A 14864-nucleotide genomic window follows, 5' to 3' on the forward strand; every position below is an offset into this window, starting at 1 on the left:
GACCAATGGTCAGAGACTGATCTAGCAAAAATGGAGAAAAGACACAAATTATGAGAAAGTATTAAGAGACATCACTATAGACACTACAGATGTTAAAAAAAGTGATAAAGGAATAATATTTTTTTTTATACTTTTTTTTTTTTTTTCAACATTTATTTTTGGGACAGAGAGAGACAGAGCATGAACGGGGGAGGGGCAGAGAGAGAGGGAGACACAGAATTGGAAACAGGCTCCAGGCTCCGAGCCATCAGCCCAGAGCCCGACGCGGGGCTCGAACTCACGGACCGCGAGATCGTGACCTGGCTGAAGTCGGACGCTTAACCGACCGCGCCACCCAGGCGCCCCAGGAATAATATTTTTAAAAAGTCTTTTTGCCTAGATAATCAGCAATTTGGATAAAATGAGTAGGTTCCTTCAAAGAAAACTGCCAAAGCTCACTTAAGAGGAAATTGAAATCTAAGTAGTGCTATCTAAGAGCTAAATCTTAGTAGAAAAATTCAGGCTTATATGTCTTTGCTGGAGAATTCTACCAGACAGTAAGGAAGAACTTACACCAACTCTATTCAAATCTTTAAGGATATGGAAAAAAAAAAAAAAGAGCCTTGATCTGTTTTTTACTTCATTCAGAAATCATCCCAAAGTGTATCATAGATCCAAATATGAAACCCCCAACCATAAAATGTAGAATAAAACATAAGAGAATATCTGTGTTATTTTCAGTTATACAAAGATTTATTAGGTCTTGAACCAAAAGCATGATCCATAAGGAAATATTTGAAATAAGTTGGGCTTCATATAAATTAAGAACTTTAGAAAACAATGGGTAGAGAATGAAAAGACAAGCCACAAACTGGAAGAAAAATCTGTAAAACACATATCTGATAAAAAGCTTTTATCTAGAATATATATAGAGAACTATTGCAGCTCAATAATAAGACAATTCAATTTAAAAAAATGGGCAGAGGAGTTGATCAGTTGTGTGCATGACGGGGCATATAAGCACAAGGAAGGATGCTCAGCCTCATTAGTCATTAGGGAAATGCAAATTAAAACTGTGAGATACTATTATATACCTGTTAGAATGTCTAAAATAAAAGCAACCAACATTACCAAGTTCTGTCAAAGATGCAGAGCAACTGGAACTCGCATACACTGCTTGTAGGAATGTCAAATGGTATAGGCATTTTGGCAATTTTGTATAAAGTTATCCAGATACTTCCATCCACCCCACAGAAATAAAAACTTGTGTTCACACAAAAACCTCTAAGTGAACATTTATAGCAACTTTATTTGTAATAGTCAAAAATTGGAACTAAAATGCCCCTCAATTGGGGAATGGGTACATACACTCTGGTGTATCCATGCAATACAATGGAGCACTCCTCAGCAATAAAACGGAATACATTAATGATACATACAACAGAATGGACAATTTCAGATTTATTACACTAAGTGTGAAAAAAGTCAGATTCAAAATTAGGTACAATAGAAATGGGATAATATCATTTATATGACATTCTAGAAAAGACCAAATTATAGAGACAGAAAGCTGATCAGTATTTTCTAGGGGTTAAGGGTCAGGGGAGAAGTTGATAATAAATGGGCATGGAGAAATTTTAGGGGGTGATGGGAACTGTTCTATATCTTGGCTGTTTTGTGTATAGCACATATATGGTATGTAGTTTTTATACACATTTGTAAAAACTTTCAGGACTACACACTAAAAAGGGTGAATTTTATTGTATGTCAATTATACCTTAATGAACTATTTAAAATAGCATAAAGGGGCATCTGAGTGTCAAATTCTTGATTTCTTCTCAGGTCATGATCTCATGGTTTGTGAATTTGAGCCCCACATTGGGTTCTGAGCTGACAGCGTGGAGTCTGCTTGGGATTCTCTGTCTCTCCCTCTCTCTGCCCCTCTCCTGTGTGCTCTCTCAAAAATAAATAAATTTTAAAAATAGCACAAAAATACCAAATACTTAAAGGCAAATTTAGCAAATATATCTAAGACATGTACAATGAAAACTACAAAACATTTTTGAGAGAAATTTAAGAGACTAATAAATAGGGCAATATATCTTGTTCATAATAAAGTACAAGTCTCTGCATTGTTAAAATACAGTCCTACCCAACTGATCTATGTTTGTTTCAATGTAATATCATTGAAAGTCATTGCAGATTTTTTTTTTAGAAATTACAAAGTGATTCTAAAATGTGTATGGAAATTAAGAAGACCTGTAATATCCAAAGCAATTTTGAAAAGAAAAAAAAGACCCTACCTGACTTTATGGCTTAGTATAAAGCACCAATAATAAGTATAATGTGTTAATATGTAATCAAACGTACAATTATATGACCCAGAAATTCTGTTCCTCACTATTTACTCATAAAAATTGAGAAACACCCACTAAAATAAATACTTGCACATAAATGTTCATAGCATTATTATTTGTGATAGCCACAAATTGGAAAAAGAATACAAATGTCCATCTGAGGGTAAATAATTATCCTAGGTCCATGTAATGAAATACTAGTAACTGATAAATAGAGAGGCTTCCCAAAGGCAGTATGTATAAATGAGTCTCAAAAATATAGTGAGCAAAAGAAGTTAGCCAGAAAAGAGTATATAGTATATACTGTATGATTTCATTTGTATGAAACTTTGTAGCAGATGAACTATGGTGACAAAAAGCAAATCTGTGCATAGGGCCAACATTGTAAATAGCATCAACTGCAAGAGGGTACAATAAAATTTGGGGGAGGTTGATGTAAATGTTTCATGGCCTGGGGTGCATGGATGGCTCAGTCGATCTAGCATCCAACTTTTGATTTCTCACTGTTCCTGGGATTGAGCCAGGAGTTGGGCTCTGAACATGGAGTCTGCTCGGGATTCTCTCTCTCTCTGCCCCTCCCCTACTCACATGCACACACTTTCTCTCTCTCTCAAAATAAATAAACATTTAAAAGAAACGTTTTCTGGCCTGATTGTGACTTTGGTTGCATGAGTGTTGATGATTGTCAAAATACAGACTTCTATCCATTTTATTTGTTAATTATATCTCAGTGAAGTTGATTTTTAAAGTAGTATATGAACTATTCATTGCTTTTAAGTTAGGGAAAATGGTATTGTACTTTTCCCTATAAAACAGTACTCTTTCCTCCTTGTACTCTAAAAATATTGTTGGCATGCCTGGGTGACTCAGTCGGTTGGTTAAGCAGTCACCTTCAGCTCAGGTCATGATCTCATGGTTCATGAGTTCGAGCCCCATGTCAGGCTCTGTGCTGACAGCTCAGAGCCTGGAGCCTGCTTCAGATTCTGTGCCTTCCGCTCTCTCTCTGCCCCTCCCCTGGTCATGCTCTGTCTCTCTCAAATAAAATAAATAAGTATTAAAAAAGTAATAATAATAAAATATTTTTGTTACCAAAAAAGGAACTTATTTTTCTTTTAATTAGCACAATGAAAGCAGTAACATCATTTCAGCTCTTGTGTTTGCTTTAAGGAAGCCAACTTTTTTTTTTTTTTTTAACTCTTATTTATTTTTGAGAGAGAGACACACAAAGAGTGCGAGTGAGGGAGGGGCAGACATAGAATCTGAAGCAGGCTCCAGGCTCTGAGCTGTCAGCCCAGAGTCCAACGTGGGGCTCAAACCTAGGAACGTGAGGTCATGACCTGAGCCGAAGTTGGACACTTCACTGACTGAGTGAGCCACCCGGGCGCTCTGGAAGCCAGCTTTTCTAAGTGATAAGTAGTAGCAGTTTTGTTTTGTTTTTTAATCTTTACTTCTTTTTGAGACAGAGAGAGAGACAGAGTGCAGGTGGGGGAGGAATAGAGAGAGGGAGACACAGAATCCAAAGTAGGCTCCAGGCTTAGAGCTGTCAGCACAGAGCCCAACGCGGGGCTCGAACCCATGAACCGTGAGATCATGACCTGAGCTGACGTCGACGCTTAACCGACTGAGCCACCCAGGCGCCCCGAAGTAGTTTTAAGCTTGGTCACCAACAGACTCTTAAGCAAGAGGATGATCTGAATATACTTAATTTTAATTTATACAAAATGCGTCATTTGAATGTAGCCCCTAAATTTATTAATAAGAAAAAATAAAGAGGAATTCACAATACAATGTATTTATCTGCAGAAGATAACCACATTCTGGACATTTTTCCATGACAGTAGCCCCTTAAAATACACTTTTATTGATTTTAAAAAGACAGTATTCTCTCCTTGACTATGACCTTTCCCACTACATTACAAATATCAACATATAAAAGAAATCATAATTCTTAATAATTATGTGAAAAAGTTGTATGTGAGAAAAGAGTCCTTTACACATAAAAATTAACTTAGGTTGTTTGATTGTTTTAACAGAAATCCCAATGCCAGTGCAGATGGACCTACTCTTAACACTGCCCATGAGATTGTGGATTGGTAGTTTTATTAATGGTTTGAAGTTCGCTTTAAGATCCTTAAGGATGTTTTTACCCTTTGATCAAATAATTCTACTCTTAAAATGGAATTCTACATTAGGACTGTGGTCTGAATTTAGAACCTTTTCTTGCTTTGGGAGGGAGATGGGAAATACAGGGAATAATATTAATTGTTAATATTATAATAGTAATTGCTACCGTTAAAATTTTTTAGGTTTTTCTCCTATAAAATATCACTCATTATATGCCTGCTATTGAGTAATAAACTCTTGGATTTATCCCTGTGGAGGGAATTTAAGCCTTATGTATTTATGTATGTATTTAAAACATAATTTAAGCCTTATGTATGTATTTAAAACAAACTGACTTTTAGCTATTGTTCATAATCTATTTAACTTAGATTGCATGAAAATTAAATGCAATGTATGGGCAATAACAAAAAGGAGAGTTGGTTTGTCTCCTCTGGTGCTTTCCTGAGTCAGCCCGCACACAGAACATGATCAGTTTTATTGAGTCGTCTCATATTTTTGAATATGCCAAAATGGACTGACCTTTTTTTTTTTTTTTGCAAGCAGATTGCAACAATATGTGTAATGGAATTGTAATAAACTGATTCCCATTTTTATGCTACTGGATTGCGGTAGATCTTGTGAGAATGCACAGTTCTTCCCACCTATTATATTTCTTAGCCACCTCACTGCCAGGAGTCTCTCTGATTTTTATCTCATATTCTTCCATTTTCTTGCCCTCTAATTAGAAGGTCGTTTGGTCCTTATTGCCCTTATCACATGTGATTTCTTTCCTCCTGACTTGGAGGTATGTGAGTATCAACTTTGCTATCCACTTTCAATGTTCTGGATACTTTGAACTTTTATAATTAGCTGTGTTTTTACCCTGACATTTATTTGGTTTCTATTTTAAATTGAGAAGGTTTTGACATCTAACCTATTGTGGTATCTGTATTTACAGTTCCCCGAATGTGGTTTCTATGGAATGTATGATAAGATCCTGCTTTTTCGCCACGACCCTACCTCTGAAAACATCCTTCAGCTGGTGAAAACGGCTAGCGATATCCAGGAAGGCGATCTAATTGAAGTTGTCTTGTCAGGTAGTACTTTTATTTCTCTATCCATAGATTAATAATTTCTATTTGAAGAAATCTTGGGCATAAGTTTTTAAGGGTAACAGAAAACATACATCAAAATTGGGCCCAAAAGGAAATTTTGGGCTTCTGTCTACAGGAACTTTCAAAATTTTTTCAGAAAAAGCAAACAGTTTGCCTTGAATTGGCTGTTTCTGCATCCAGTATTGTCCCACTTTTCCCAAATTTACAGTCTCCCCAGCCTCCCAGCAACACACAGGCGTACTTTCATTTATCACCTTGAATCATTTGGACAGCGGCAAAAGCAAACAAAAAAACTCACCAGCGGTGAAAGACAGGTGTTAGGGCCCCACATGTACGGAGGGTATGGAAGCCAAGAAATGACAACAGGGCTAGGTAGGAATCCATTGCTTTCATTAAGTCAGAAGCCTGCTTGCTATAAGCCAAGGCCAAGTTGGAAACCAGAGTTCAGGAGTTACAGCAGATGAGGCCATGCCATCTCGAGGAGCAGCTGCTCTCAGATAGATATCTGCCCAGATTTATATTTCTTGTTTAGGATTTACAAGTTACTAATGGGACTGTGTGTATCAATACAGAAAAACAAAAAACAAAACAAAACAAAATAAAAACAGTGTATTTCACTTAAAAAAAAAAAAAAGTGCCAGGGAACAGCTGTACAGGGATCCTCACAAAAATGATCAGTGCAGCAATGTGAAGAGACCCAGATTTTTAATGTTTATTTTTGTTAAAATTGAGGAATTATTGAGAAACTCAGATTGTATTGCTCCTTTGTTTGTTATTTCTTTGACTAAAGGAAATCCATTGGCTTTAATGATTCTAGATTTTACTTCTTTAAGTTCCTCAACTTGTTCAGTGCCCAGGCCTCGGTTGCACTGATTAGAATTCAGTTGGACTTTGCCTGGATGCAGTCCAATTCACTAGGTCTTTGCTGATCACCTATCATTATGTGACGTCCTGGGATCACCACATTTTCATTGTGTAGATAGATCCTATGAAACAACTTGTTTTGCTAGAAAAAAGTAATAATTTTCTTGTTTATAGGGTTGCCACTTGCTAAAGAAACCAAAAAAGAAAAGGCTTACATGTGTTTTTTTGTAGATAATGCCAACCACTTTTATGTTCTATGATTTTTTCGTATATATATTTTATTCAAGTATGATTAATGTCTAGTGTTACATTAGTTTCAGGTGTACAATATAGTGACTCAGCAATTCTGTACATTACTCAGAGCTCATGAGCACTCCCCACCTCCCCTCCCTGTGGCAGCCATCAGTTTGTTCTCTATAGTTAAGAGTCATCTTTTGTTTGTCTCTTTTTCCTTTGTTCGTTTGTTTCTTAAATTCTACCTTGAGTGAAATCACATGGTATTTGTCTCTCTCTGACTGACTCATTTCACTTATTGTTATACCCTCTAGATCTATCCATGTTGCTGCAAAGAGCAGGGTTTCATTCTTTTTTATGGCTGAGTAATATTCCATCGTGTGTGTGTGTGTGTGTGTGTGTGTGTGTGTGTGTGTGCGTGTGTGCGCACGCACACATGTATTGAATCTTCTTTATTCATTCTTAATGGATGGACACGTGGGTTGCTTCCATATCTTGGCCCTTGTAAATAATGCTGCAATAAACACTAAGGGTGCATCTATCATTTTGATTTACTAGTGGAATCTAACTGGATTATATGGTAGTTCTATTTTTAATTCTTTGAGAAACTGCCATGCTATTACCTTTCTTGGACTCTTTCAGAAACCAGTGCACCTGGCCTCAAAAAACTAGTGCTTAGACATGTCGTTTTTTTCAGTTTCCTATTTCTGAGCAGTAGGGGCTGCCTGAAATAAATTATTCAGGGAAATCATGCCCTGGATCCATCCTCTCTATAATTCATATCAAACTCACAGTCAGACTGATTCACAAATAATGTAATGTGTTTTATGAATCTTTTTTGCCTGTGGCAATATCCAGAAATATATGAGAATTTTTTAAATTGCATTTCAAAATTTAATTTATTTTTCTTTCCATTTTACTTTTGTTGTCAAGTGTTTTATAGCAGTTCCAGGCAGATTGAATGCAAGCTGTGTGTGGGTGTGCTTGTGCTGTTGAAAGGGGCTGCCTCTGTGCATGTGATCTCTGTGTCATAGCGCAGGACCTGCTCTTGGGCACAGTGACCCGATGTGGCCCTCTGCATTGCTTCATAGCACCGAGAACTGCATTTGTGCTTCTCCTCGCTGTCTTTGCGAACCAAAACCCTCATTGTGTTTACGTTCCGCTTCTTTTGTCATCCACCCTTTCCATTCCATGTTCTCTTCTCCATCTCCCTGGCCTTGATTGCTTGGAGGGCATTTAAGGGAAACCTTTTTTTTACCTGCTGCCCCAGCACCAGGCTCAGGAAGGCCTCTCCTGTTCTTATCGGCTATCTTGTTGGTATTTAAAAGGAGCTGTTCTATAACAGCCTAGTTGCAGATTTGAACCTGGAGCCTTTCAACTTTTTTGCTCCACATAGTCTCACTTCCCCAGTGTCATTTAGCCCTTAAATATACAATTATATATATTTAATTAAACATATGTAATTACATATAATATATGTAATATGTATTTATATGTACACACATTCAATTATGTTTAAAATTTTTTTTTCCAACGTTTATTTATTTTTGGGACAGAGAGAGACAGAGCATAAACGGGGAAGGGGCAGAGAGAGAGGGAGACACAGAATTGGAAACAGGCTCCAGGCTCTGAGCCATCAGCCCAGAGCCTGACGCGGGGCTCGAACTCACGGACCGCGAGTTCGTGACCTGGCTGAAGTCGGACGCTTAACCGACTGCGCCACCCAGGTGCCCCGAATTATGTTTAATTGATGATCTCCAACATTTCCCCGTTAGCTTCTTTGGCAACTATATTCTCCCTCCTCTCCTACTCTAATGCTGAGCCTTGTGATTTTCTCGATAAATGTTAAAAATGATTTTTCTTTAAAACCTCCCCTACCTGCGTTACAGTCCTGGCTTTTCCCAGGCCCCTTTCCTTCCTGTTTGTTGTCAGTCACCTGCAGCACAGTCCCACACCTGAGCTCACCAATAAGACTTGGTCCAACTCTGAGGTCTTCACACCGGCACACCCCCTTCATCTTGCCTGTTGCTACCAAATCCACATCCTAGGTGCTGCCATTTGACTGTAGTTTTCAGTCACTAACTCCCTACCATTTTAGGACCATTTTTCTTTCTTCTCCTCTCCCCACAGCACACAGGCCACCACCTGCATGTCATACATCACTTTGATGCAGTCTCTAGTATCTCATGTTTTCCTATACCCTAGTTGGGCCTGTTATACGTGTCTATAATCTGATTTACATTGCCATCCATTTTTGCCATTCCTGTTCCTGAGCCACACATGGCTGCTAGACACACAGTCCCCTGCCCCTGTGTCTCAGTTTATACTCATCTTTACCAACCTTACAACTGTTTGATATTTTCTTCCTCCCCCTACCCCCACATCCTTTTGTTACCATAGACCTAAGGTTCTCAATAAATTTGTATGAGTTGATTGATTGACTAGTGACTTTCACATTAGAAGTTATCACATTTCCAAAATTTATAAAAATATTGATTTGTTGTAAAAATATTATTTCTCGGTATATCCACAATAGTAAACTAAAGTTCAAGTCTCCTTGCTGTGCACTGACTTAGCCCTTACCAGAAATTAGTGCCTGTGATATGGGTACTAATAAAATATCATATCATATCATATCATATCATATCATATCATATCATATAATGCATTGCATTATAATTGGATACCAGGGAGCTCATATCACTAGCTCATTCCTGACCCAGTCCCTGAAGAATATGGAGTGCTGTAATTGGCCAGAGAAATATGCCATTTCCTGAAGGTGTGGTGAAGGATCGACTTCATTCAAAATGCAATGGGTAAAGGAAGTAAGAGAACAAAACACTGGACATCCCCTCTGCTGCCTTTAGACCAGTTTCAGAACATAAACAATGCTGTAAAATTTCCTCTTAAAGACTATAATTTTATTGTTAAAATTCATTTATCTAAATTTTCTGTTTTTCCCCATGAAAAATTAAATTTTACTCTGTAGTTCAACATAAATGTAACCTGGTTCTTTTCCACCAACAGGAACATGTTCTGACATAGGAGTAGAGTAAAATGTGAGAAAATATCGAAAGATTAATTTTGAAGAAGGTTATATACTCTTGTCTCTTCAGACAACATCAAGAATTTTCTGTTGTTTAAGTCATTTTCTGCCAAGGTCTTTAATCATCTGTCAGTACTAACCAGGCTGCTTTTGGCTAATTTGCTAGTTTTCTCTCTCCTTTTCTTTTTGAAAAACAGGGCTTGTATGATCTAGTGTATTTAGACCCAGTAAGCCAGGAAAACATTGCTCATCGGTGGATGGGTTGGGTTCTGGAGGAAAAAAAAAAGAAATAACTCCATGGAAGTTCCCCACCATGCACACTCCCACCACTGGCAAATTTTCTTTGTCTGCTAAGCAAAGGATTAGGGTTGCTACCATTGTTATGGAGTAGGAAAGCACTACAAATGGAAGTTTTTCCTACTAACGCCAAAGTCAGGTTCAAGTGTATAGTACTGAACTATAAAACAAAGTTCATGGAATTTATCTGAAGCCTTTCTCGTGATGAATCTCTATCAAAGTCTGATAATTCAGCTGTAGCAATGCAAGTTAGTAATAGCACTGCATTCACGTGACTCAACTCTTTCTTTTTTGTTTTATGGAGGCTTGACCTCCAATAAATGTGTGTGTGTGTTTGTGTGTGTGTGTGCGTGTGTGCGTGTGTGCGTGTGTGTGTGTGTGTGTGTGTATTTATAGGTGGTTAAATGGAAAATAGATGAGGACTATAAGAATTTCTCAAGATTACAATTTTAAAGTCTTAGAACTAAATGTTGAAACTTTCCTTCTTTAATTAATGGTAAAACTCCCATTTTTTCAGATATTTTTCACTAGTTTTTACAATAGATTATGCAGTATTATTTGTAACTTTTGCAAAGCAGTGTTTCCACATGTGGCTGGTTATTAGTTCCACACCATCTAGAGATGGGAGCCTCAGAAAGCTAGTGCCATAGCCCAAACAGAAGGGTTGTGGGCCTATTTTCAGGCAGTGATTGAAGAGCTAAAAATGAAGTAGAAAGAATAAGAAATATTTTAGAGTTAAAATTGAAGAGATCTATAACCACTTGGATATAGTTGATGTAGGAAAATGACAAAATGAAGAGGACTCTAATGAGAGCTCCAGCTACCTAAGAGTGATCACATGCTCTTTCCCTCACATCAAGTCTTGTTCTCAAGTGTTGTTCAGTGTGTTTGGCTCCTGTCCCAAGATGCTGGAAAACTAATTTCTCGGTATATAGTACCATTAATTTCCTTTGTGATTTTGTACAAGTTGCATAATCTCTAGGATTGAGTGTTATTTTCTTTGTTTTTTAATAAAAAAAAGAATCTTATACAGGGTGAAAGTATCATACAAGGCTAATAAGTACATGGATTCCATATTTTCTTTAGTCTGCTGGTAAAGTGGTGTTCATAAATATTGAGTACAGTTCCCAGGGCCAGATCATCTGACTTCATATCCTTTCTCTATTCTGTACTATTTACATCTTTGTGAAGACATTTACGCATTCTGTGCCCCAGTTTCCTCATCTGTAAAATGGAGACAACACTAGCACCTACATTGTAAGGTTACTGCAAACATTAAAAATAAGTTAACTCGGGGCACCTGGGTAGCCCAGTTGGTTAAGCATCCAACTTTGACTTAGGTCATGATCTCGTGGTTCATGGGTTCGAGCCCCACGTTGGGCTCTGTGCTGACAGCTCAGAGGCTAGAGCCTGCTTCAGATTCTGTGTCTCCCTCTCTCTCTGCCCCTCTTCCACTCCACTTGTTCTCTCACTCTCTCTCTCTCTCAAAAGTAAATAAACATGAAAAATGTTTTTTAAATAAAAATTAAAATAAGCTAACACGTGAAGCACTTCAGAGAGTTTCTACACATAGCAACTGCACCATAAATGTTAGCTCTTCTGGTTGCTTCTACTCTTCACACTCTAAGCAGCCTTTCCTCACAATGTTCATTGTTGTTAAACATACCACAAAACGGAATCCTGGTCTGATAACTTTGAAAGCTGTTGTGTCAAACAATGTTAAAAGAATTATTTATTGCAGGACTCTTCAGAACTTTGGTGCCTGCTAATATGAAGCATAACTCTTGAAAATCTCTTCCTAAATTCACTGTAACACAAATACTTTTTTTTCTTCTAAGTATATGGTGAGTCTTTGGCTAGCAGTCCACAGTGGGGATACTCCTCTGGGACAAACCCATGGACCAAATGGTCTGAGAAGGTATATCCATTCAGTCTACACGTAGACCACTTCTCTCTCACGGAGAGTAATATTTGAATCATGGAGATATGGGAGTTAGGTAGAAAGAAATTTTTGTTTACATAATAGCAGCAAGCTTTTCAATCAGTTTACATAAGTAATGTTTCTTTCACAATTACTCTGGGAGGTAGTGAAGTCAGAGATCTTAAAAGGTATAAAATATGCATTTTAACTTGCTCACATCCTACAGTGAGTAGTAGAGGGAATACCAGAATTTGAATCTAAGTGCTTAGTCACTATAAACATTACCTCAACTTCAGTTTAACCCTTTGATCTTGGACCAGTAAACAGGATTTCTTGAGGTTCTGTTCAGAGAATTCCTACCATGGTAAGTTTATATTTCAGGAAAATATTGATGGTATTTGTAACAACAAAACCAGTAATGAGCTACAAATTCCATTGACATGATTTTTATCACAGAACCCTTATCCCTCTCTTCCTCATAAAAGAATAACTGTTTAATAAAATATAGAAACTGTGATCAGGTTAAGAAAACCTGAAGTCTCTTCTTCATAGAGTTACAGTACAAAAATATGAAGTAATAAAGTAACCAAGCCCCTTCTTAAATAAGATCCCATGATACAATTTCACAACTCTGATCAACACTGAAATTGTGTCTGAGCATCACTATATTTAAGGAATCCTTATGACCATGTTTTTCTATTCCTAGGATTCAGTGCGTAAACCATAAGCCAGAAAAAATATATGGTAACAAAATTCTGGCAAGGTCCTTCTATCTTTTATAGGAAGTGTAAATTATTGATTTATATGGCACCATGCCGGTTATATCCATTTCTCACACATGTAAGATACTGCTTAGCAATGTTTTATACTCCTGTGAAATATGAGTGGAAGAGGAAAACCATGAGAGGAATACACTAGGTCACTGCATTATTATGTCCCCAAGAATACATTATGTAGATATAGTTTTGTTTCTCTCCTTTTAGGAAGAGAGCATTAATCATGGGAAGCACCTCCCCAGTGTTAATACTGCTTGAGTAATTAAGGTTGTAAAAGACCTGGCCTTTCGGTACCCATTTTATATTTCTTTGTAGTTGGTTTGGACATCTAAGTTTTCCAGGCTTAGTGGTGCCAATTCCTGTCCAACTCTGTGCTGGTGGTTTTGTAATAATGGAAAACTTAAATGTAAGATTACATGTCATTACTCTTTTCTTCAAAGTATGGTTTCTGTTAAGTGTGTCTTCAGCATTTCCTTATTATTATTATTAATATTAATTCTCTTTCCTTCTTTATGTTGCAAGTAAAGTTCATTTTAGTTTCTTTGTACTACGTTAAATCATTTTTGTAGAAAAGTGAATACAAAGAGCAGGCTGTTGGAATATTTCCAGACTTTCTATCTTTCCCAACTTGTGACCTCAAATGGGTTTTGGGGGCTCAGAGCACTTCTTCTTCACTTTGTTAGTTTTCTCGATTATGTGTCTCCTTGTAGAGTGGATTATCCAGAGAGATATGGTACAACAGTGCATTGCTCCTGTATGATTTTAGGAACCCTAAGTGTCAGGGCAGAGTGAAAACATTCTCCCCAGGTAACATAGGGCATAAGACAAACCCTAAAGGGAAAAGTTCTTTGAAGAATCTTATTTCATTCAAAAACTTTATGCACATTTTGAACTCTGCTGTGTTACATTTCTCTCGCTTAATTTTGAATAAAAATATCTTCCCCATGTTATTCTTTAAGAAAAATGTTAGCGGGGCGCCTGGGTGGCTCGGTCAGTTGAGCGTCTGACTTCAGCTCAGGTCATGATCTCAGTCTGTGAGTTCGAGCCCGCGTCGGGCTCTGTGCTGACAGCTCAGAGCCCAGGGCCTGTTTCAGATTCTGTGTCTCCCTCTCTCTCTGACCCTCCCCTGTTCATGCTCTGTCTCTCTCTGTCTCAAAAATAAACAAACGTTAAAAACATTTTTTTTTAAAAAAAGAAAAACATTAGCGATGATGATATAAAGACATACAGCTTTTATAATTTGTTAGGCACTGTTCTAAGTGCTTTCTGTATATTAACTCAGAAATATACATCACAGTTATTTTATGACATATATGCATGTAAATTTAGTTTAATAATTAGTGGACTTCCAGCCAAAGACTGGGCTGAGTCCTAGAGATTCCATTTATTTCTTACATAATTACTGGCAGGTTATCTCCTTTCCCCGAGTCTTTATCCATCACCTGTCAAATACCAATGGCAATATCTTTACTATAGTGTCAGGCTGTATATTTCATGAGGATAAATATAAAGTCTTTCATAAGATTCCTGGCAAATGTGAGGTACTGTGCCTTCCTGTCCCACCTCCACTACACAGTTCTTGAAACAAGATCCATGTGTTTTTATATTGAATCCTCAGGACCTGTGTAGTCAGTTGCAATTAATGTCTATTTGTTGAGTGAATAGATGGATACTTGAATTAGCAAAATGAACAAACCAGTGAGCAAATTGTTAAATTGCTACTCTATATATGGTATCCACAATTCTATTCTGTAGGAATTGAATTTTAGTTCTTAGAGTTGCCTATCCTAGCCCTAATCTCTTAGTAATACCAATATTATCATCTGACTAATGTTTGTTTTTTTTTTCTGGTTTCTTGCTATCTTCTACATGTTGTCAAAAACTAATTATTTTTAGAAATTATTTTTAGAAATCCAGTTCTACTTTCAAAGTATTTCCATGTCTTTCACAACATTTGTCATGTAAAATAAGGCCTAATTCATAAAACACCAATTATTTTCCTTTCGAATTCCCGCAACTCCTGGATTATGCTGATCACCATGACCAACTAACTCATTTGCTACCTAACTCAATTCATTCTTCCTTCAATCAGTTTTTCCCACTATTCTTTTTTTTTTCAAATGTTCTTGCTTTCTTTCTAAAATGTATTCAGCAATCACCCCTTTTTGATAC

The 14864-nt window shown here is 37.1% G+C and overlaps 1 protein-coding gene across 3 annotated transcripts in view; it reads left to right on the forward strand.

Annotated features, from left to right (window-relative positions):
* Positions 1–14864, forward strand: part of PRKD1 (protein kinase D1) — a 338608-nt gene that overhangs the window by 181112 nt on the left and 142632 nt on the right. For all 3 annotated transcript variants that reach the window (XM_086710009.1, XM_086710010.1, XM_086710011.1), the window contains exon 2: positions 5398–5536. In XM_086710009.1, coding sequence (XP_086566135.1) covers positions 5398–5536 — 139 coding nt within the window. The remainder of the gene's footprint in view (positions 1–5397; positions 5537–14864) is intronic.

The sequence above is a fragment of the Puma concolor genome, chromosome B3 (genome assembly GCF_028749965.1).
Source record: "Puma concolor isolate L17-30 chromosome B3, mPumCon1.1.hap2, whole genome shotgun sequence".
Lineage (NCBI taxonomy): Eukaryota > Metazoa > Chordata > Mammalia > Carnivora > Felidae > Puma > Puma concolor.